Raw genomic sequence first — 25073 nt, 5'->3', positions numbered from 1 at the left:
TACTTCATCCTTCGGTGATTGCACTTAAAGCTTGACTTACTCCTATAATAATAAGGAAAAAAATACAGACTTTAGCATTCTTCTCATTTTTTAATTAAAATCCCTCAACAAAGTTAGTGGTATAAGGGTGTTTTTGGATATAGATGCAAGGAGGAAAAGCAGAAGTTCAAGTTGCCTTGCAGATCTTCTTAAACAATATGCTAGAGTAGTTATAAGTAACATACTCAGCAGTTGGTCCCTGGCGTCCCTAATGACAGTGCAAAGCATACCTTTTGTACTGATGTTCTCCTTCAGCTGCTGGCCTGGATTTGGGCTTTAGAGAAGTAAGACTTTCTCATCGCGGTTAACTACTACTCTCAATTAGTATCGTTTGATCCGTTGTTTTTGAAAAGCGTGAGTCGTGACTGAGGTAAGTTATTGAGTCATATGCATTAGAACACAAATGTAATTGTATAAAATCAACAGTGTGCTGCTGATTTTATAAAGAGATCTGATACAGTTTCTGAGTAGATGTAGAGAAGCATTTACTGGACCCCGTGTCATTTTTGGCACAGTATATATCCATTTTGTTTTGAGCAAAGGAATAAATGGTATGAGTGGTCGGGATGTTTAAGCTTCTTATTGCTGTAAGTGGAGTTACCTCACAAAAGTTACCCCTTAGCTTGCAGTCTCCCTGCCTTTCTACTGCTGTCATGGAGCAAATGGAGTAGAAAGCCTCAGAATCTTTCCAGCCACAGGTTCTGCTAGTACAGGAGGGCCCTACAATAAGGCTTTGTAGAGTTGGTCTAGATGGTTTCTGTGTAGTTCCCATTACACAGTTCATATGAGACAGGATTAGTATCCCAACAAATTATTTATCTTCTCATAGGTTTTTACTGCCAAGGTCTAACATTTGTCTATTTACATTAATATGAAATTAAATGTTTTAGGTTTTCATTTTTCTTTTTTGAAAGATGAGGGGAGGAGGGAGAGGAAGTTAGTTCATTCCTGTGGATGTCTTGAGCATTCTTGAGACATGCCATCTGCATGCGTTGCACACCAAGAGGTAGTCAGCCTCTGTCTGTGGATGAATGACTAGCCGGCTATTCTATACAATTTGAAAAAGTTGAGTGAGATCCCCATCAGATCACGCTCTACCATACAGTTACTATACTTTCTGGGCAGATAAGAAACATAGGAGGCATATCTTAACCAGATAGAGCAGGTTCTTGAACCAGACTATATGGCATGTTAAATTAACACAGTGATTCTTGTTCTCAGAAAGTCTATTGTATGTGTGAGAAACATTTCAGTGAAGAGCTGCTGTCTTCCCAGGACAAGATTCTGTTCTTGTAATCAGTCCTGGCTGGCAGTTAGTTTTGCTAAGATAAAGCTAGCTGGTTCAGAGTGTAATAGAGACTGTGCAAGTCTGTTGCTGGTTCTTTCTTGACTATGGGTATTACCTTGTGGGCTTTGGTTAGTTCATGTAGAGCTACTAACTCAGCTTTTGTGCAAGAACTGTCCCTAGCATTAGGAAGGTGCAGCAATTTCCTTTAGGGCATAGGGAAATCCATAATAACACCTCTAATCTTCCCTATTTGTTAATTTTTACATAGTACAGGCACCTTATCTTTTTTTAGAGACAAACACTAGGCTCTCTGTTATGTCTTTCTTCTCTGGATATTCAATACCGGTATATGTGCATTGAACATAAAGACAAAATGCCGAAAATGTCCTTAAGTCTTGCTATATCCTATCTATTTAAAATGAACTAAAACTGAATAGTATCTAAACATAGAGGGAGGAGAGGTACCATTTTGAAAAGCATTCCTTGTAGTTGAAAAACAGTATAACAGGAAAATATTTTTTTCTTTTAGCAAACATTCAAGCTTCTAAAGGTATTCCCATATTTCTCGAAGAGAAGAACACTAATTTACAAAACAACATTGAATAAGAGACTTTAATTTTGAATTGGATCCTAAAAGATTGTGGTGGAGGTGAATGCTCTTTTAAACAAATCTTCATACTGGATAAATTCTCAAAACTTCTGTCTTTTAGGGACTTCTGTTTTTATCAGATAAATGACTGAAGATAATTGAACTCATGACCGTTAACTCTAGTTTTGTTTTTTTTGTCTATAGATATATGCAAAAAACCTGGTGAATGCAGATAGGTGTGCACTCTTCCAGGTTGACCACAAAAATAAGGAGCTGTATTCAGACCTTTTTGATATTGGAGAAGAAAATGATGGGAAACCTGTCTTCAAGAAGACCAAAGAAATAAGGTAAGAGTAGCTAGCAGAAGAATGCAGTTTCATTATAACTACGGATGTGCAGGCATTTTACTACCCAGTCTCTGTGCCTATCTGCAGGTACCCTGACAATACTTGTCATACTGTGATATCATTCCCACCAGGACCCGCCTCCAGAAGGTAGTACTTCTGGGAATGACATTGCAGTGCCATCGAAACAACGTCTCTGAAGCTATAACGTCACTCCTGGAAATGCCGTCTTCCGGAGGCGGTCCTTTTGGAAATCATGTTGGGAAAAAAACAGAGGTGTTCTGAGGTAGGTAAAGGTGCAGGTAAAGGTGCACCTAATCCGTAGTCTGCCAGTATGGGACTTTTTTTCCCAAGAGGGTTCCCAAGAGAAATTGAAATTTGTGCGAGTCAAGCACATCCAAAGCAAGGAAGTCGCAATTTGTACATATGGATGGATTAGGTATGTGTAGAATGTAGTATGGACTGGTCATTGCTTTTGAAGATTTCAAGTCCAGTAATATAGCTGTACTTTTTCTTATATGAATTTAGAATATTTTCAAACTTTTAAATAATTGTGATTATGAAATACGCTTGAAGTGGTGAATTTGAAAATGTATATGGGCTTGTAATGAATTCACAGAATTCTCTGCCTAAAATTGATTTTTTTCGGAAGAAAAATCAGAAGTATTCTATTTCAGAAGTATTTCTGCTTCTTCCTGTCACAAGTAAGTAATTTTTATAGATATGTGCATTTTTTAAAATGGAGGAGGCAAAACAACAAAGTAATATAACATTTTTCACTTTGCAAAAATTAGGAATCCTTAATAGATACAGATCAAGATTTTCAAAGACAGGTTTTCAACCTGCAGCTTCTAAAAAGAGAGAAATGTATGACTAAATATTCTGCACTAAAATTCTGTTAAAATACTCAGATTTTTCTCAGATTTTTTTCATCTCCTCCTTATACTTACAAAGTTCTTGGCCAATACGAGATGTGATTCGTGTCTTCACTTAGACTCCTTTAGACAAACTTACTCCCACTTACTACATTGTGTGAGTGAGAATGGAAGGAGTCAAAATTGGTGCAATTTGCATACTGACAAGCAAGGAGGTGGTGTAAATTAAAGAAGGTGGCCTGCTTTAACATACACTTTTGTACTCCTTGATAATTGTTTTTCTACCTTATATCTTTCTGTCTTTTCTGTATGAAAATTATTGAAATGTTGACTGTGAATGCAAGGGTGTGAGCCATTTCATGGGTGCTGTAGACTGGAGGAGAAGTACAACTTAGGTATCTGTAAGAAACTAACACTTAGTCAGCTGTCAGGAAGGAGCCTTAAGAGGGTGTGATGTACACATATCATAACAAGCAGAAGAAGAAATGAACTTAAAATCAGATGTGCAGAGTGAAATGCTGTCAGCTTTGTCATTAACTTCAGCGGGGGCAAGATACTGCCTGGGTACATTTAGATTTGAAAATGTTTCGTGTGTGATCCTTTCTACTTATTTTCCTCCACAAATTCTTTTGTGCCTGTATGTCATAACTGTTTTGTGTCGAAGAACTGAAAATTATTTCCTCTCAAGACAGACTTGCAGAGTTTGTGATTCAACTCCAGCATACATTTGTTGTGTTCAAATTTATTGTGGCGATTAAGGGATGTGGTTAGTACCATGGCATTGTTTGCATGTCATGAGATGAAACAGGCTAGTTATTCTGAAGTGTACATGGCAAATGCATGTAGTGTTTAGCTTTCTTTAGGTGAAATTTCCACTGGTCTTTTTCAAAGTTTATTTTACCAACTCCCCCTGCCCCCTACAAGAAACAAGCTCTGTATTGCCTATGATGTGTCTAAAGATTCAATGGATATGTAAAAGCAGTGATAGAATCAATAGCTTGTAAAGGCAAACATAAGTCTCAAGTTCTGTACAAATGTCATGTTTATTATGCATAACCCCCAGGGTTATTGAAGACTGAATTTTTGTCACCAAAATGGTCATATTATGGCATCTCTTGTATTGAACTATGTAGTTACATGTTTTCAGAAAGTGCCTATTTAGCATGTGCTTTTAAAATTTTTTTATTTACTACTAGCCTTGCGAGATTTTTCTCCTTTAAGCATCAAAATGACGCTGGTTGGGAACAAATATCCATTGCTGTGCCCAAGACAGACTCCACTGGAAAAATGTTTTTTCCAGATAGTTCATATTGTGGCTAAGACAAAACTTTATTTTCTGCAGATTTTCTATAGAAAAAGGAATAGCTGGTCAAGTGGCAAGAACGGGAGAAGTCCTTAACATCCCTGATGCCTATGCAGATCCACGCTTTAACAGGTAAGATGTTATACATGGGAGGAGAAGATAGCACACCAAACCTTTTACTTGAATTTGCTACTCTATATTTCATATTAGGATGCATTAATGGAGCTGTGATACTCTGGTGAGGAGACAACCTGTAGATATCTATTTAAATGCTTTAGCCATTGGGGATACAAGATACAAATAAAAAGTATAGTTTTCACCAGACATAAATATAATGGAGAAAAGTTTAGTTATTTTTCCTGATATGGAACCTTGACCAGTTATGGACATGTTGTTAATTTCCTTTATGGGCCTCCCTGCAATTTGATCAGTTTCAGCAGAGAAGAAAAAAAAGTTCACTAACAAATAATATGCCTAAGTACCTGAATGTACTCTCTTAATTTTGGGAATAAGATGTCTGTACATTTGAAGAAGTATTCATTGTTTATCTTGCAAATGGAGATTAAAGGATTAAAAAGTTCTTTCTAACTATGACACAGTAGATGGAGATATTTGAGAGCTTTGGAGGTGAACTTCTTGCAGGTACTAATTTCATATGCTTAAAAGCTATTTAGTATATTGTACATCAACATTTCTGAGAATCAGGGAGTAGATATTAAAAATATTAACTCTCTTCTTTTTTTTTTTTTTTTCCTTGCTTTTTTCTGGCTCTCCAGAGAAGTAGACCTCTACACAGGCTACACAACCAGAAATATCCTGTGCATGCCTATTGTAAGCCGAGGAAGTGTAATAGGTGTTGTGCAGATGGTGAACAAAATAAGTGGAAGTGCCTTCTCTAAAACTGATGAGAACAACTTTAAAATGTTTGCAGTCTTTTGTGCTTTAGCCTTACACTGTGCTAATGTAAGTTTTATTTACAGTTTTGTAAGCTGTTGGTTATAATGGGGAGACTTAGAATCCTATTTAAGGATTTTGGTGTTCCAGATTTTTGAAGTGATTCATGAGTCTGTTTCGTTGAATTAGCAAGGCGACAAGAATCACTGAATTCTTTGCTAAATAACTGTATTTTAAGAGTATGGTAGGGATTTATTTGATGCTTTCTGAAATAATTATACTCTGGATACATCAGTTTTGTGTAGCTAAACTGAGAGAGCAAGCTCTGAAATGTGAATGATATCTGTCTGTCTTCTCTTTTCCAGTAGAAAGTATGATTTTACCTACTTTTATAAATTCAGTTCACACATTTTACAAGTTTAACTGGGGGATGGAGATGTTATGTATTCTCTTGATTCCATATGCATAATATTCAGAGATGTCAATTAATACATTTATATGCCATGCTTCTGGATAAGAGTGGATAGCTATTTTTATTTTCAAACCCTTTAGTGTCACAAAATTTACTATTCCCACAGGAAGCATAAGCAATTTAATGATCATTACTATATAAGTATAAAAGTGAAATAAATGCAATAAAAATACAGTGCCGAAGAAATATGTCAAGATACAATGCAATGCTAGTTAAGCCGGGTGATTTACATTAAGCCATTTTACTGGCATCATGCTGTGTGTATACTGGGGCAGCAAATTCTTCTAACAGTTACTCAAATATATCTTGCATGACTCAAGGCAAGTAGAAATGCCTGTGTATAAATGAAACTTGGGACTATGCAGTCATTCGGTTGTGTGTCAGCTCACTCACTCCTTATGGATGGTGAATGTTAACCACTCCGGGCGTACTGCTCCAGAGGACTATTTTTACTAGTAAAATTGTTGTGTCCTCACTTGTTTACAAACCATGTTATGTCTGCAATAGCTGTCCGAACCTCTCCGTAATGAACTGTACTGATTTTTCACAGTTATTGCACAGTAATTTAGGTACAGTAAACATCTCATGTACTTTTTACTGTGCACAGGTAGCAGTTAATTTGCAGCGATTAATAGCTGAATTCATACAGTGGCAGACAATATGGATTGGACCCTTTTGTCAGGTTTTTTTCTGTTAGCATATTGCAAGGGACTGAGCTCTGCTTCTAGCTCCTGAACTTTGATTCTTTTTCTTGGGAAAGCTCAGGCATAGTGAAAAATCAGCAGAGCCATAGAAGTTTACCTGGCTGAGTAGATGCAGAATGTGATAGAAGGCCCAAAAGTACTTAATTTCCAGAAGTACTTAATTTCATATAATGTGTTGCTTTTCTTAGGTGTGAAGTTGAGCAGTCAAAAGCAGATGTCTATTTTAAGAATAAGTACTTGAATACAGGAAAGAAATGTTTTCTCCTTTATTAAAATTTCACACTAATGAATGACTTCCCTTTTTCAGATGTACCACAGAATTCGCCATTCAGAGTGTATTTACCGTGTAACGATGGAAAAGCTATCCTACCACAGTGTTTGTACAGCAGAAGAGTGGCAAAACCTCATGCACTGTACACTGCCTCCACATATTTATAAAGAAATTGAACTGTGAGTGTTTTTCTCATATAGTGACAGCTACATCTTGTATCAGTCTGTGAAAAATATGTTTGGGTTTTTTTTTCTCCTACGTGTAGTGGAAGGTTTTGCAGGAAGCACAATCATAGGGGTTTATCTCTGGCTCTCTTATACTTACTGATGCTTAATGTCCTACAAACAAAATTTATCTATCAAAGAAGTAAAATAATACCTACTCAGAATGGTATAATTTTCCTCAGGCATGGGTAGTTACACTTGCTTTAAGCAATAGTTTGTATCTAAGTATTATAGAGATAAGCTTTTCTTTCTGATAGTCCCACGTCACCAACAGCTCAGACCTGGAGTGGAGGCTGAGCTGGAACATTAGTAGTTAAGACCAAATGCATGACCTCACCCCTTTGTATGTGTTATAGAACAAAAGTTCAGCTTGTTCCTGAGATGTTTTTGGGCTCTGTGGGTTTTGGTTGTGGGGGTGAGGGGGGTTGTGTTGGGGTTTGATTGGATGGGTGTGTGTTTTTTGCTATTTTGTGAATCTGCCTGTGTTTCTTGAAGGAGGGGAAAATGGATACAGATTTCTCAACTTCTGAAGATAATTGGGGGTTACAAATCCCAGGTGCTAAAGTTCAGAGTTGTGGCCTCAATTTGAGGACTACCACCCATCCAGCCTTTTAGGCTTTCTTTGAAATAGTTCAGTTACTTTCAGATCTCAAGTGTAGGCCGAATGCTGAATATGTACCTCTGTATGAACGTTATCAGTCCCCGCTCTATGCTAACACCAGGACTTATCTAATTTTTTCATCACTGTTTCTGGCCCAGGACAATAATTCTTCTGTAGTGACCAGGTGTCTAAAATCAACACACTCTGATAGTGAGTCACAAAATCTGAATTTTCCCTTTGTAAACCTCATCTCCAGAGCTTGCTCACTCCTGTCAGGCATTGAGCCGTGTAGCTGTGAGTGAGCAAAGAGTGAAAAAAAATGCTTAACAGGTGCTGCTTACAGTTCAAGTTCGTTACAAGCTGAAGTGGTTTGCTTGAAAACCATAGTGTTAGCGTCTTGCAGGATTACACCCTAATAGAAGCTTATTCTTTGCAATACAATTTCTTGTGCTTTGTTAGATGATATTATATAACCCACCTCCTCAGCAAAAATGATTTTTTACTTGCAAAGATGACAGGTTTCGTTCTAAATTATATTAACGTCCTTTAGTTCAAGCAATCTGAATACATTTAACCATTTTCCAAGCAATTCAACTACCTTCAGCTCTCTTGCACCTGCTGTGCTGTTCAGGATTCCGCATACCCACAATGTTTAGCTGGGTTCCGTGGAAAGTAAGTGGAAGACTTGCAGCACAGCAGGTGCAGGGAAAGGGGTTAGTTGATAATCGAAGGATGAACAGGTCCCTCATCTTAGGCCTAGATGTTGATATTGGGAGAGGGAGAAGTCCTCGGCTAATAAAACATAAGAAATTCAGTGTTAAATTTTTGACGTTTGGGCTTAATTTCTACTAGCTAGCAAAAGTTGATTTCTTTTTTTTCTCTCTCTATCAGAAATTACAGCAAATCTCACTGAATTTGTGACAGAAATTATTGTAAAAAAAGCCACTGAATATATTGTTAGAGACACCATCTTTACATTTCCTGAGAGGAAAGTCTGGAATATTTGAGGAATACCTGTAAAGCTTTCATCGTTCCTGTAGAACAATGAATTATTTGTTGTTGTTTTTGTTGTTGTTGTAGTTCCTTAAGCAATGGATTCTTAACTGAAGAGTTAAGTTTTTATTAACTAACCAAAGTCAAAGTCTAATGGTTGAACTCGATGATCTTAAGGGTCGTTTGCAACCTAAATGATTCCATAGGCATAGTTCCACTGACCTTAGGAGAAATATATTAACTTAATTGCTGGAAAATACAGCCTGTGAAGTCAGTTTTCTGTGTGTATTCAGAAACAAATGAATGCTGTCAAATACACAGTTACCTAGTTGTTTCCACTTAATTTTAGTAAGAATGTGGAAAGGTGTTTGTCCTTACTAAGCTGAAACTTTTTTCCTCAGATACCACTTTGATATCAGTCCATATGAGGATGTTTGGCCTGCAATTTTTGTCTACATGGTTCACCAGTCCTGTGGGACAGCCTGGTATGAAGTACATAATTTGTTGATTTCATACTTTTATTTATGTGTTTATTTATTAGGAAATTTTGGGATCATTGTTTTCTAATTCCAGGTCTTGGGTTTTTTTGCAATTTATTTACTATGTCTAGTCTGTACAGGGCTGTAATAAGTGGACTGGATTTCTTCTCACGACTTCTTGGTCTTCAGTTAATAAAATTTGGGAACAGACACGTAAAAGAACTCATAGTATCAACCAAACAGTTGTTTTTCCAATATATAGAAGTATTGTTTGTCTCTTAGATGAGATTGCTTTTCAGACAGAAGATAGTGAAGATGTTAAAGGCATTAGGATTGCCAAAAAGGAGAAGAAGGTCTATGAATACTGATTTTTCAAATATGTAGTTGCTGAAACTAATATAGTATATGATTAAAATAATCCAAGGTTAGATCTTATCTTGCTAAATATATCAGTTATTGACATCATTGTATTAATTATGGAAGTGAATGTTTTCAAATGAATTGTTTCATTTATTGTCCTTTCTCTCAGTTTCCATTATTGTTACTAAGATCAGTAGTCTCTATGCTAACTATGTCCTATTGCTGAAAGAAAGGAGCTGCTCTGACTTAGGGAAAACACCTACAGATGGGCAATTGAAAGGGAAGTATCTCCCTGCAAATAGGAGCAACGTTTGGGGGAAACATTTGCTGGGGACTGTTTTTCATCTCAGTAACTGGATGAATCTCCATGCCCTCAAAGTATACGCTCAAACCTGAGGGTCTTTCTCGTGCCTTCTTCACTACCGCAAAGTGGGTGACTGTTCTAACAGTCACCCTACTCCCTACTGCTCCGTGTAGTTAACTTGTTTCCCCTCCTGACTGAGTGGCTGTGAGTGCAAGGCTGGGGTTCGGATTTTCAGCTAAGTTACGTTCTTTTCCCTCTCTGTCTCCCAGTCTCTTTCTTTCAAGGTGTAACTTGATGGGAAAGAATTCACACCTACCCTACATTTTTCAAATGAGTCTCAATTTTCACCTATAAAGTTAAAGAAGCAAAAGTGAGAAAAACATTTAAAAAGGAGGCTGTTGGGACTGGACTTGTATTTAATTTTTGAAAGAACAAAACTTCTCAACCCTCTGAAACAAGTACAGCTAATTTTAAGACTAAACTTTGATTTTTAGTATGTTGAGGACTGAGGTTGTGCCTTTAAGTATACACCTATGTAATGTATAACGGTCCTGTCCAGGGAGGATTTGGGAGAAAAATCTGATACTTGCTACATTTTCTTTGCTCTCCTGAAGAAATAATCTTTTACTGCTTTAGTCAAGTATACAAAATACAGCAGTCGAGGAAGTAATAATATTCTATGTTGAGGTATCATTGATAATGCTTTTCCCTTTGGCTACAATTATACTGTCTCGTAGTAACCATTGAGCTGTTATTGGATGTAGATGGAAGTGACTGTTGTGATGATCTGAGTTATGTACTGTTTTAAACAGTAGTACTACCGATGGTTCTAGAGCTGTCTGACAACTATCTAGAATTAAAAAAGAAAGCCTGAAGCTTTATTGAAAGACAATAAGCCTCCATTTTTACCAATGTCAGGCTAAGACTGAGAAGAATAATTACCTTGCACAACATGCAACTGTAGAAATATATTTTTCTATATAACTGGCTCCATGTAGTAGATGTGTTCACATTTTTACATATAGGTCAGAAACATTTATCTTGGTTTTCTCAGCCTAAATGTACTGCAAAACTAGAACATTAATACAGCTTCCCAGAGACACCCAAGAAATTCTCAAAACATGGAAGTTTAAAAAAATGTCAGAATACAGTAACAGGGGAAAAAATGAGAATAAGGGAAAACTGATCTGTTTATGAGGGAAAAAGTTGGTGATTTGGGTGTCTGGCATCTTCAGTTCAGTTCTGGGCTCAAGTATAATAGTCCCTTTTCATCCAAGACAGCTTGGATTAGGTATTTAAGAAAATTTTATCTGATATCTAATCTGTGCCTGAATTTCCCATCTGTAAACAGAAAGTATTCAGCTTTCCTTTCAAAGGAACGTTGGTAGATGAAATCTTTTAAAGGCTGTGCAGAGCTCCGGTACTACAGAATATGAACTCCCTCAGAGGTGTTTTTGATGAGCATATAAGCCAAATGTAACAATTACTTCATTACTACTTTTTATTATGACCCAAATGAAAATACTCTTGATCTTAAATTAATTTTGCTTGTCTATACTAGTAGCAAAAATATTTTTAAAGTTCTTTAAGAAATAATACCAGTGTCAATTACTTAACAATATTTTGCATGGTGAGAAATGAAGAAACAGTAACATACTTGATTTCTGTTCATTTGACCAAACTTGGAAAAAGTACTTAAAATCTTGGAAAAAGTAAAATCATCTTCTTTTCCTGATGTCCGTATGGAGCATTTCAACTTCTTTTTTTCAAAACAACTTATGCATTTAGCGTTCGACTGACATTTTAATTTAAGCAGGATGATGTCATGTCATTTGCTTAAAAAAACCTTAATTTTCTGTTTTGGTCCCAAAATACGTTTTCAAATTGTCCATTAGATGCCGATTTTCACTATTTGGCAGATTGAATGGATAACGATTTAAAGAAACCACACTTCAAGTTTCTGGGAGCAGGGAAGGTTATGGAATTGTGTTGCCTGAGCTGCGTAGCTTGACTTACATTCCAGAATTTTACAGATTAAACTAAGAGCATTGTTGGGTATCCACACTTCTCTGTTCTTGCCAAAACTTAGTCATCTGCAATGAGAGTCAATCCTAGCAAGAGGAGTAAATCAAAGAGCATCTTTTCTCCTCTGTCTACTATTTTTCCTGTTTTTATTTTTTGTCTCTGACCAAATTAATTTCTTTCTAGCTTTGAACTTGAAAAGCTATGCCGATTTACTATGTCTGTGAAGAAGAACTATCGCCGCGTGCCCTACCACAACTGGAAGCATGCAGTTACTGTTGCACATTGCATGTATGCCATACTTCAGAACAACCAGGGCCTTTTCACTGATCTAGAGGTAGGTGAGATGACTGTGTCCGTTACTAGACCTCATCTGAGCTATCAGCCATCGCAGAAGTACAGATTCTATGCTAGAGTTTTGCTGTCAGCTTGGGCAGAGGGTGTATCAAGGCCCCTGCAGAGGAACGAGTGTGAGTAGAAAGCTTGAAGAAGGAGGATTATTCCAATTCCTAATTCTAGTGTTTCCTTCGCGTTTTCAGGTCTGCCCACTGAAGAAGCAGTAGCAGATTTGCTTTAAGTCCATGTCCACATCTTGAGGTTCTCCCTGCTCACTTGCAACCACACTCTTTATTTTAACTATTTAACTGGCAGATCTGTACTGGCGGGAGGGAAACACCCTGTATCTTGAACCCTTTGAGGTCTGGGAGATCCTGAATAGGGGGACAGGGGTTGCAGAGGTGGTTGATACATCGTGAATAAAGGAGAGCAGAAAGGATGGAAGGAAGACTGTTGTCCACATATGCTAATTCACCAATTAACTTCTATTGTGCAACAGTTTTCCTAAGCATACTCTTACGTATTTCAAACATAAATGCATAGTGTTTAAAAAAGTTGGGGAAAAAGATTTTGAATAGCTCACTAAGTGGAAAAGTTATAATGATAAAATGGACGACTTAGAATGGTTAAATATTAATATACACTACGAAGAACCATCACTTGTTTTTTTTTCTGAATTATGGTTGGTGAAACTGGGAATGCTGTCTATTATTAATACTACCTGAAACTTCTGACTGGGAGAACCTGTTTTCGGTTGTTTATATCTTCTCCAAATACTAGCCATTTGAGCTGTAGTTGTCCAGATTCTATTACTTCCTTAAGCTGATTCATTTGGGCAAATTTCAGCCAAAATTGTTTGGCTCTTTAAAAGAAACATGCTAGGAGAAATCAAGTGTTTGTTCAGACTATAAGAATAAAATAAAATTTGGTAATCTTTCATTTGAAAAGGTCTTGTTTATTCTGCTGTAAAGCAGTGACTTGAAAATTGATACTGAGAAAGGAAAATGGCATTTGCCAGGCATATGCTGAAAGTTGGCCAAGCTATAGAAGTTCGAAAAAATTGGTATTTTTTTAACAACAAAAATCTGTGGATTGCAGCCTCAGGGAATATTTAGAGCTCTGATAACATTCAGTACTAACCAAGTAGTAGTCTCTGTGTGGAGACACAGAGAAAGACGGACAGGGAGGGAGGGAGGGTAAAAGAGGCAGCTGTTAAGAGAGATGGAAACAATCTTTGTTCCCAGCCAAACTCCAGCCAGCTTTCAGCTGTTTGAATGTCTTATCCCAGCCTATGTTCCAGCTCTTCATAGCAGTCTTCTTCCTTGACAGTGAAGATTAATCCAAGAAGAATATAGGAATAAACTGCTGAAGGAAAGTTTGGGTAACTAAGATGGCCTGGTCTTAGTTACCAGCCCATGGTGAGGGATGATGACGTGAACCTCGGTAGACTTAGAGATGGGAAGAGCAGTATGTAACACTGTGTAAAGGGGACTCTGGTCTAGAGGCAAGTAGATCCAGCAGTTGGTAGTGGTCTCAGAGTTGTGATCCAAGCAGGAACTATGGGTACAAGGTCAAGAGCAATGGGAATAGGCATTGTATAATCCTGAAGGACTGAGACAGGAATGACTTCTGGGGATGTGGAGTCTGAGTCAAGCTAGAGAAAAAGAACCGTCTGGTACAAGGGACAGACTGATAACAATTTTAAGACTGGAGAAGACGTCGGTTGTAAAGGATGCAACCGGGTTGCAACAGGACAGTTAAACTTGTGGGGGAAGGACAGACAAGTTTACACTCACTAGATCTTAACACATAGCAAAAAGGATTGAGGCTCATCTTTCTTTTGTCGTCAGAGACTTTTTTCCTAAGTATATTGCTTCTATGTCTTGCCCTGCCTGATAGCAGTGAAAAGGTGATACCAGATTCCTACAGCTGTTACTCTACCACTGCAGCTGTCACCACTGTAATATAGGTGTGTGTTATGTTCCTAAGGGTTCCATTTCTGCTGAGGATCTGCATGGTCGTGTGCTGCTGCACCATCTGTTCTATTACGTGCTTTTTAAAAATACACTTCACAAGGTGCAATATTGGAAAAAAAATCATTAAATGAAAAAGGTTGAAGGATTTAACTTTGTAAACTTAAGTTGAATGAAATAAAAGTAAAGGTCTCAATCAGAAGTACAGTTAGTGCATATTAATTAAGTGCACCTTAATTCTGCATATTGTGTATTTGTGATTAAGTTTTTAGTTACATGATTTCTCTCTATTTGTTCATGGAATTGTGTGCCTCAGTACAGTGTACAGGTTGGTTGTTGCTCAATTAATAGGTGGTTAATCAGTGGGGTTTTTTCTGCTTCGTTTTATAGCCTTACCCTTGTGAATCCCTCCAATAGTATGTGATTGTGTGCAACAATGGGGTTTTTTTTAATGCATAATATATGAAAGGTTTGAATTATAATTGGACTGAGAATTTTAATTCAGCACGTCCTCACGTCCATGTTTCTTGTAATTTTAAGGATGTTTCTCCATGTGCTTTTTGAAGGCATTGTAAGCATAGCACAACTTTTACAGTATTTTGGGAAGAGAGTGACATCTAGGGGCAGGAAATACATCTTACGTCTCATGCTTATCTCAATGTTTTTGTAGCGAAAAGGTCTTCTAGTTGCATGCCTGTGTCATGACCTGGATCACAGAGGTTACAGCAACAGCTATCTTCAGAAATTTGATCACCCCTTAGCTGCTCTCTATTCCACGTCAACAATGGAACAGCACCACTTCTCACAGACTGTGTCCATCCTGCAGGTAGGATTACTGAAATTCTATCTTCTGTGCAGTAGAGTCCCGTGGTGGAAATAGGAGTCACGTCATTACCCAGTAGATTCTCTTCAAGCATGCTTAATTTTATGTCTGGATTGTAGTGCTCATTTAGAGGAGTAGAAGATTTATTACAGCAAGCCATGTTCCATGATTAACAACCCAAACATTTAATAATAGTGCAAAACATAGCTTTCCCAAAATCTTGATGTTATAAAAAATAATTGCATATTTGAATGTCTTTGCTTATGACCTTCCTTTGGAGCTTTCAGCTCCTGGGTCAGTGAGCGGTTTTCCTATGACTATATGGAGTAGGAACTTTGGAAATGAAAGATGTTTGTCATCTACCTAGATATTTCTGGCATAAAGTACTGTAACAGAGTCTTAGCCATCCTGAATTTCTGAATAAAAACCCAAATACTGGCAAAAGTTTGCACAAAAATCTTGAAAACCTGCTGTAATAAATTGTGAACACTAAATGTGTGGCATGAAGGAGGAAATGTTCATTTTGCACGCATGAAAAGTTTAAATTTGTTTCATTATGTTATCATATGCTTTTTTGTTACTCAACGATTTGAAATTTTAAAAAAACCCAAACCCTGAGTAAGGTGATATTCTACGCAAGAGAGTTCCTAGTATGAGGTAATGTATATATTTAATGAATAGAAAACTACAGGAAAGCGTGCAGACACATTTTGGGAAATCCAAGTGTGTTACTGACACACAGATACTTTTTCATCAGTGAAATGTTTTTTTCATGCTCAATAACAATGAGAACTCTTACCCCTGCCAGCCCATAACATACCTGTGCACAGTGGTTTTAATTTACCATGCACATGCTCGATGCACAGCCTTACCCTGCTACTGTGCCACTAATTCATTGTTAACTTTTCTTTCTTTCTGGTCTTTTGGGGGAACATAGTTATTTTCTTAAATACCTAATCACCTTTTAGGAAAAATACATATTCTGTATTGTGTTCAGAAGCACATTCTGTGGTTATGGGTTTTAGGTATCATATACATTTCGTCAGAGAATGGAAGCTGAATGCATCTCTCTGTAGAAGGGTGTAATTGAATCCTTCAGTGGTGGTATGTCAGTAGGTTTTTAGCATTCGTTCTTCATGTGAGTTTGTGCACAGTGAGCAAGTTCCTCAGTCATTAACACTTCTCTGTCCCACTACGGCTGTGTGAAGCCAACCTCAGTCATTCTTCAAAAACTATTTTGCATTTTTCCTGTAGAAATGTTGTAATTGGTGAAAGTCCCATTTACCAAGAAGGTGGGAAACCCTTTTGCCTCTCTGCTACCTCCAGGCCTTGACCATCAGTGAGAGTGAGGACAGGGAAATAGGTGGTCAGGGCTGTAGGGTAGATTCAGACACTAGCTTCTTAGGAACACAGAGGATTCCATTCACTAACTTTAGCTCAGCAGAAAAGAAGAAAATCTTAGGAGCTGTACTTCATATGTACTACTCTAAAGTGACAATGCTCAGAAATGGCAGCTTCTGTCAGTACTTACCAGAATCAGTTCTTTTCTAGTAGTATGAACAGAAGCTGTCACAGTGGTCTTTCCAATACTAAAGGAGTAGTGCAGCTACTAAAGCCTAAAGAAGGGAATCTAGAATAATTTAAATATTAGGACAAATACCCTGTTCTCACAGGCTAGGCAGCAAGGTTGGGGAAGAAAGTGTCCACAGAACCCTAAATCATAAAAACTAACAGTAGTCATTTCTTGCTCCCAAAGTGTTGATGACGGGTTAAAATGTTTTGAGCGTTTTTTTAAACATCATGTTCTGTAACTTAGGAGTCAGTGATAGGAGCATTGAGACATAGATGGATAGTTTTTTCTATTCATTATTCACAATAAATGTACTTGTCCAAGTAAAGATGTTGGAAAATGACGTTTATGTTCCGGATGGTGAGATGAACCAAGACTATTTGTACCACAGAGGATTTATTTAGAACAAATTATGTAAATGCTTGACGAAAGTCAGGGAAACTTTTTATGAGCTTCAGCCCAAATGCCAATTAAATGTCAAAACACATCTGCATTTGATGTATTTTAATAATATTTTCTATTTGTGAATGTACACACCTTGACATGGCTGGCTCATTCTTTCTTATTTTCCTCTGTTTCCTCTCAACAGTAGGAAGACTTGACAAGTTGTTTTCCAAATCTTAGAGACAGGGAATAGTGTTGACTTTACAAAATGTGGTGTGGCTTCATGAGTGATCACAGTACATGGATATTGTCAGTTAAATGCACAATAATACATAGCTGAAATTTAAAAGGGGTGACAGTGGCATCCTGCCAGAGCCTCCGTGGTAGAAACCATTGTCTTTAGCTTGAGTCAGTCAACTATAGTTGAACAAAGCAGCTTTTTACTTTGTGTTAATATACATTAAAATACTGTAATTTAAGTACATTTCCATAGAGCAAATCGTATCAGTAAAGGCAGCAATTTTGGACACATTTCATTTGGAACAGTATGAAAAGAAAATTATTTTAGTACTTCAACTTGGGTATTTCCTTATCCATATTATGTGTCATGCAGTATCAAAATTGAACTTCAGAGTGAATCAGATGCTCAGTTTACCAACTCGGCAGTGCGGTACTCTGGATCAGGGTTGAATCACAGGTTCCTAAGCTAATACTCTCTGGAAGTGCTGTGTGTGTTTAGTGCTTATAAATCACAGAAGAAAAAGCTAGCATTTTTCTCTATTAATACCTTTAGGCTTCAGAAGGAGTAGTCCCAAAACCAAATCAGTGGCTTAGTCATAGGTTTCGTGACAGTATTTTAAAAACAAAAAGAAAAAATGGGAATTTCAGTCTGTCAAGATTTAAAAAAAAAAATTGTCATTGAGCTGTAAAACCGTTGTTGCCTGTCTGGTGGAGCAAAGACTAAAGTCATCTCAGAATTAGAGCTTGTGCTTTTTATTGGTTTTTTACTTTTTCATAGCTGGAAGGGCACAATGTCTTCTCCAATCTGAGCTCCAGCGAATATGAGCAAGTACTTGAGATCATCCGGAAAGCCATCATCGCCACAGACCTTGCCCTGTATTTTGGAAATAGAAAACAGCTTGAAGAGCTACATCAGACAGGAGCATTAAACCTTAAGAACCAAGCACACAGGTAAAGCAGCAAACCAGTATTAGTTCACTGTGGCATTAGTCCTAGAAATAAAAAACTTTCTCTTTTGCAAAAAAAAATTTCTGTGTACGCAGTAATTTTCTTACATATGAGATTTCTAAGACCAGCTGTGTGTAAAATTCCAAGTATATAACAGTAATTTCCATTGGTTTATATTTGCATGTCTCTGCCGCTGGATGTCGTATGCACAGCTCAATGACAGATCATTGCAGAGGAAAGTTAGTGCACAGGCAGTTAGGTTGAGGGCGGGAGGTATAATGCAATAATTACTTAGTTTTATTTTTATGTCAGTGTTGTTTTTACTCTGTCAGTGTGCTTTTTTTGAAATAATTCTGGTCAGATATCAACCTTTGTGGATGAAGATAGCTCTAAGTTTTAAAAATATGCAACGAGTGCATGTATTCATATTCATAAATAAATGACTCTCTGTCCACATAAGCAAAACAAAGTGCACACTGGATGAGAGATGTGTCTCATAGCAGGCTTCATTAAACCGCTTGTACAGCCCTTAAGAGCTGCTTTATTTGTAAAGGAGATCTTTTCATTAATCTACTGCAGGGAAGAATTAGGGAAGTAATACGAGAAAATACTGAGTCATGATTCTGATTTAATTTCAAAAGGAACTTTGGTACTGGTATCTCTTTTCTGGGGAGTTTTACAGCTTTTTGCCAGTAGTTTTGAATAAATTATTACAACACTGTAGGAAGAGCAATTTTTAAAAGCTTATTCCTCAGTATGAAACTGAGGCTTATCAGACTTGAATAAACCTCAGCAATTTAAAAAGGCAAACATATAGTAGCTCCTGATAATCTCAGAATGAAATTTTACCAGAAATCTTGAATTTAGGGTTTATAAAATTTAAGTAGGATTACAACTATTTAGCGGGTGATTGAATATTCTATTATGTTTGTATTTTTTATATTACCTGCCCTCAGAGTATTTTCAGCGCAAAGCCGCATGCCTGAAGATGGGACATCAGTTTGTAATGTGGCTAAAGACCTCTAGCTGGTATCTGTACATGCAATGAAACACTGAATTTGGCCATTATGTGCCTGATGAATCCTCTTTCTTAACTCAGAAGACTTGCACTTTGCCATTTATCTGTTGATTATATTGTTCATTTTTACATTTTTTCTGATATATTTGTGTGTTGGTACGGTTCTAATGACTGCCATCACACTGGCATGCAAGTTAGCAAGTTGTGTGCTGTTTTCATGGAACAGGCATCATTAACAGAGATGCAGGCGTTCTTACTTGTCATCTTAAGTTCTCCATTGGGTGGAAACACATGAACTCATTCATTAATTTGTCAGTTTACTTCATAAAACTTCATGAACCATAGGTTTGTGTAGTCGGTGAGTGCGAGAAAACTGTTTAAATAAGATTTTTTTTTGCATGCCTTATCTCAACAATGATTATAATCCTACTGATGCTGTTCAGTTATTCTGTGAACAGGTTCGTCAGTGTCTAGGACAGAGTTCTGTGGAGGATTCTTGTTCCGTCAGGGTTAGAATTAATTCCAGCAAAGCAATGACAATGTATCCTGAGATAGACCCAGAACTAGTTTTTCCTCTTTTTGGAGGATGCATTCCTCTCTCTTTAAAGAACAGAAAAAAATGAGGGAGCAGGATATGCCGTCTTCCTTCTCATAGACTTGTACTGTATTTTCAGAAAACTAAGGAGGGGCATAAGCGTGTTTTAACACGCAGGCATTCTTGTGCACTCTCCTATGAATGTGATTGTGCAGAGGATAGTCCATGAATTCTGACTGCAAACAATGCAGGGAATACTACAGGGAATGTAATACACAATTTGTGTGATGCCTTACCTGTGAAATGGGAACAAGGGAGTAAGAAACAAGCAAGGTGGGGAGAAATTTTATAGTTTATATACTTTACTGTTGATTGAGCTGAATAAGCACAAATAAAAACATTGCAGTGTCGTCATTAATTCTTTACCAAACTTACAATTTAATGTAATTTTATTTTAGAGATAGAGTGATTGGTCTGATGATGACGGCTTGTGATTTGTGTTCTGTAACAAAGCTGTGGCCAGTTACCAGACTGACGGCCAATGATATATATGCAGAGTTCTGGGCTGAGGTATGTGTGTTTCTTTTGTTTAATCTCTTTCCTTTATAAATGAAAGTATCCAGGAAGAAATAAACAACCATAAGTATTATTCAATCAATATCTTAATGTGCTTGTTGTAAAGAGCGTTCATTGGTGCATGCACGTGTTTTGTTGTTTACTCTGGAGCTATTTAAATAGCAAAGTTAGCATCCTAATTTTCAGGAAGTAGTTTTTCTCTCTGTTAAACGTGAATTAATATAAAAGTCCTAACATAAGGTGACAGAGCAACAGACCACAGAAGAAAATTTGTAAGGTTTTTGCGTCACTAACTATAGTTTTATGAAGGATCTATTTGTGTTCTAGAAATCCAAAATAGGAAACCAACTTCCAGGTCAGCTTCCTTGAAACACACTTATACAGCTGTAGTATGAGTCCAGGAAATGCTAAAGCAAACGTTAAAGTTGTTCTGATCTGACCATTTGAGTGTTCTTTGTGAGCCAGCTCAACAACTGGGTCTCAGAGAGAGCTGATTCTTTAATAGACTGAAAGTTACTCCCCAGATAAGATGTACTAAGAATTGAAACAAGGCATTGATCTGTGCTAATGTAATCATGTTCATAAATAAAGATACTATCTCTCATGTGTCTTACACTGAGTAAATGTCCTAATAATTTAATTTTTTTAAGTGGAAGTGACTGCTTTAGCGATAAGGAATAAATTATGAGGGTGTTGCTCAGAGTTGAATTATGCAGTTTTAGAAGATACGCTGTATTTTCAGAACTGCTATTGAACATATGTATCATAAAGTGTTGTTCTTTTCTGTTATGTGCCCTGTGGAAGTCTGCAGAATTCAGTGGGCTGATTTCTGTTTTTACACAGGTAGGAAATGGAAATCAGGCCCACAGAGTTGGTGTAGCATGTATATAGCGTGCAGATTGTTGGCCTGCCTGTTGCATGTTTATTATGAAACTGAAGATGTGCATGGCTTCCGGGTGTTTTTTGCATTTACATGTTCTTGTTCTCTTAATTATGAACAGCTCAGACCACAATAAAATATTCAAAAACTGCAAACTGTGTAAGCTCAAAGATCTAGTTCTGTACTCACTTTCTAAAATGAGAGCACTGGAAAATGGGTGTTCTTATGAGTGGTATAATGTTGATGTGCCTCACTGTAACTTTTTTGCTTACAAGTAAAAAAACATTTTCATGCAAATCTTGTGAACTTAGTGGAGAAGTAAGGATCAAATTGATTTTTCCTGCTCAACAGCAGTAAAGATAGAATTATGGACATAACTGAGCCTGGCCAGACTTTAACCTGTTTTGTAATCCAAGAATGAGTTAATGAAGGTGGATCTAGTTATGTTGCTACTCCACACAACAAATGTAAATTAGAAGTTATTGACAGAAATTGAATCCTGTAATTGGTGTTTTACTGACTGATCTTTAAAAATGGGTTAAGTGATATGTGGCAGAGGTTGGGTATGTTGTGATCCATCAGGATAGCTGACATATCCAGCCACAGGTCTAAATGCTGCTAGAAATTGGAAAGCTGGAGGCAGATACAGAGAAAATCTTGGAAAGCGAAACCAATAGAAAGTTTAGATGTGTTTCACTGCGGAAATTGTTACTTAATTGGGAAAAAAGGTAAACTGCAGAAAAGTATATTTGACTAGACTAGGTTATGTTAGAGTTCTTAAAAGTAGGTTAGAATGTTGCTTTTAATTACTACTTGAGTTCATAATCTTAGTATGTTGAATAATTTAATCAGAAATTTTTTATAATATTTCTTCTTTGTGTAAACATTAACTAAAACTGTAACTGCAGAAGGGGTTGTGGCAGTTTTGGTGGTATGTCACACTGATCTTTTTTCACTGAATGAAGCCTGGTATAGCTAATGTTTTCAGCTAAGATCTACCTTGATATCACTTTATCATGAAGCTTTCCCTCAGTGCTACAACTCTAGCAAAATAATACGTTTGCTCATCAATTCTATAGGATTACAAGCTTGTATAAGATTTGTCTGCTGTGATTTTTTGTGAGATATGAAGCACTCAGCAGTTGTTAAACCCTTTCTGCAGTATTTTTTAAGAGACTTATTAGAAACCACTTATTATAGTAATATTGCAAGTATGATACAGGCTTCTTGGCTTAAATTTCAACTCTAACTTTCTGATCATGATCATAACTATGAGGATAAAAGCAGTATTTTTTACAAGTGTGTATCGTACATTTGTTCACGCATACTGAACACATGAAAACATGCATTCCAACTAAATCTAATATTTTTTTACTGTGAGGGTGGTCAACCACTGGCACAGGTTGCCCAGAGATGTTGTGGAGTATCCATCATTGGAGATACTTAAAACCTGACTGGACACAGTCCTGTGTCACCTGCTTTAGCTGATCCTGCAGGGGCAGCTGTGTGGGATTGGATTTGATGATCCCAAGAGGTCCCTTCCAACCCAAAACCAGTCTGTGATTCTGACATACCTTTTTCTTTTAAAGTGATACGGTCAAGATAAACCTTGAGCTTTGCTCAACTTTGGCATAATCAGTCAGAGGCCAGACAGCTTCCTCAAAGCTCTGACTTCAGGTGTTTCTCAGGCACTTGATATTATGTTAATCGAAGAACTTAAAATGACATGTTGCTAAATGGCTTAGTGTTGAGGTTCTTATCACTGAGACTATTGTAGCTGCAGACAGTCCTGGATCAATCAATTGTCCTTCAAGCAAATGGAAAATAATTAGATACTATTTACTGGGGGCACATGAAAAAGATTTGCTTACAGTTCCTAAATAACGATCCACTGAACTTCTGTGCTGGGAATTGTTACAGGCACCTTTTTTATCAGCTGAGGAAGGGGGCATTTCCTTTTGTTTCTTTCAGCAGTCAGATGCGTAGCAGAGATTATATTTGATCATTCGATGATTCTAAGCTCTACTTGGAAAAAGAAATATGTGATATGAGAGAACAGTACAGACACTAATTCAAAAATAGCTTCTGAGTACACCTCCTGTTGGTTAATTGAGCAGTATCATAGTTAATAGGTGATGTTGAGGCCAAATATGCAAGAAGGAGTTGACTTCCAGAAGCCCCCATCTTTTTTACACTCAGGATAGTTGAAAGACAGTCAAATAGAAAGATGCTCTGCTCAGACAAAAGCAATTTATTATATTGCAAACTTCTCTTTGAGTAAAGGTGCCAAAATCCACCCTTGGAAGGGCATGTTGGCACTTGAAATTTGGCTTGTTATAATCTTACGAGAAAGGTATAATGAATTGTCTCCTGGAGATGCCTTCACTAACTAGCAAAAACATAGAACACACATTTCAGGAATGTTCCAAGCTTTAGATAGGTAAACCTCTATCAACTAATCTCACATTAAGGGACACAGATAAGCAAATATTGTATGAGTGGTTATCCTGCATAAACTTTCTCCCTAACTAAGGTGTATTTGGTCTGTCTGGGATGGAATTAATTTTCCTCATAGCAGCCCTCATTGTGCTGGCACTGGCTCTGTCAGACATAGGGAAAGCTTCTGGCATCTTCTCAAAGAAGTCACCCTTGTAGCCCCCTGGCTACCAGAACCTCACCATGCAAACCTAGTATGTAAGGTTAGCAGTTTGAAGGTCACATTGATTTTGGAATATCAGACATGAGCAGTAGCCAAAGGCAACCATTGTTTTTATGCCTTTATAACATCAAGATTAAACATCTGTGGTGTTTTGACAACACAGTTGAGGCATAAAGCTATTGGAAAACTTCAGTTTGTTACAGAAACTACTCAGCTATTTAAGGATTTTTAAGGAGTAATTGTGTTCAGACCCAGTATAGTCCTCAGAAATGTGCTTTGTCTGCTCTGCTGGTAGTGTGTAACACGTACAAGAGAGAACTTTCACCTTATATTACATATATCTGGTCTTTGGATATAGTGCATCTTAGCATTCCTCTTAGGAATGTAGAGGGATAATGTACGTAAAGAAGGTTGTTTGACAGGCGGCAGCTTCAAAACAGCATGGTCAAAAGGATTGGCTTGTTGACAAAGAGGGTGCATAGGTAAATTCATCTATTTTACTCAGCTTTTTCTTGTATGGGTGAATTGTGTTCTATTGGTCATTGTTTGATAGTGCTTTAAACAAGTAGTGTCTTGAAAGACGAAGCTTAATGATGGATAGAATAGAATAGAATGAACTGATTTATTAGGGTTTATTCTCCCATTGCTTTTTATTATGGAGATGCCCTTGGAAGCAAGAAAAATGTGTGTACATTAACTCAAAACATTCTTTTTCAGGATCTGTTATTTACATTATCATTTAGGTGACTGTATAAAATGAGCCACTCCTTAGGCAATTTTCTGATTGCCTTAGACTGTTACCACACATTATTTTAAATTCTGGATTTTTAGATTGACAGTCAGTAGAAGATGGAAATTAATTCAGATCTCAGTAGTCTTGATCTTTCTTTTCCTAATCCCTCTCTCTGCTTTTCTCCAGGGTGATGAAATGAAGAAAACGGGTATTCAACCTATTCCTATGATGGACAGAGACAAGAAGGATGAAGTCCCTCAGGGTCAGGTATGAACTCTTCCAGTAAGAGGGTACATGTTTATAGTGTTAATAAAACATGTATGGAAGAACATTTAACATATTAGTGAATATAGCATTTGACATTAGGGTATATGGGCTGCTGAATTCTATGTTCTGCATACAAACCAGGGTTAGTGGTGGAAAAATTGTTTTCAAACATTTACTTAAATAGTAGTGTGCTCTTTGCTGTTACCACCTGTTCCATACTTTGTACTTGTAATTCCAGCTAAAACCACAGTCACCTACAATTAGGTGATTAGGAAACAATTAGAAGGGCCAAAGCCCGACTAGAACTTAACCTGGCCTCTGCCATAAAAGGCAATAAAATATGGTTCTATAAATACATTAACAACAGAA

The 25073-nt window shown here is 37.1% G+C and overlaps 1 protein-coding gene across 1 annotated transcript in view; it reads left to right on the top strand.

Moving 5' to 3' along the window:
• Nucleotides 1-24710, top strand: part of PDE10A (phosphodiesterase 10A) — a gene marked incomplete at its 5' end in the record, with an annotated part of 36219 nt that extends 11509 nt beyond the window's left edge. The window contains 10 exons of the mRNA XM_010151432.1: nt 2121-2263; nt 4478-4570; nt 5215-5401; nt 6816-6958; nt 8999-9082; nt 11949-12099; nt 14742-14897; nt 17867-18039; nt 20048-20159; nt 24624-24710. Coding sequence (XP_010149734.1) covers nt 2121-2263; nt 4478-4570; nt 5215-5401; nt 6816-6958; nt 8999-9082; nt 11949-12099; nt 14742-14897; nt 17867-18039; nt 20048-20159; nt 24624-24710 — 1329 coding nt within the window. The remainder of the gene's footprint in view (nt 1-2120; nt 2264-4477; nt 4571-5214; nt 5402-6815; nt 6959-8998; nt 9083-11948; nt 12100-14741; nt 14898-17866; nt 18040-20047; nt 20160-24623) is intronic.
• Between the last annotated feature and the right edge of the window lie 363 nt (nt 24711-25073).

The sequence above is a fragment of the Eurypyga helias genome, unplaced genomic scaffold (genome assembly GCF_000690775.1).
Source record: "Eurypyga helias isolate BGI_N326 unplaced genomic scaffold, ASM69077v1 scaffold16025, whole genome shotgun sequence".
In the NCBI taxonomy this organism is placed as follows: Eukaryota; Metazoa; Chordata; class Aves; order Eurypygiformes; family Eurypygidae; genus Eurypyga; species Eurypyga helias.
The sequence above is the reverse complement of the archived record's forward strand: the minus strand, read 5'-3'. Positions and strand labels throughout refer to the sequence as shown.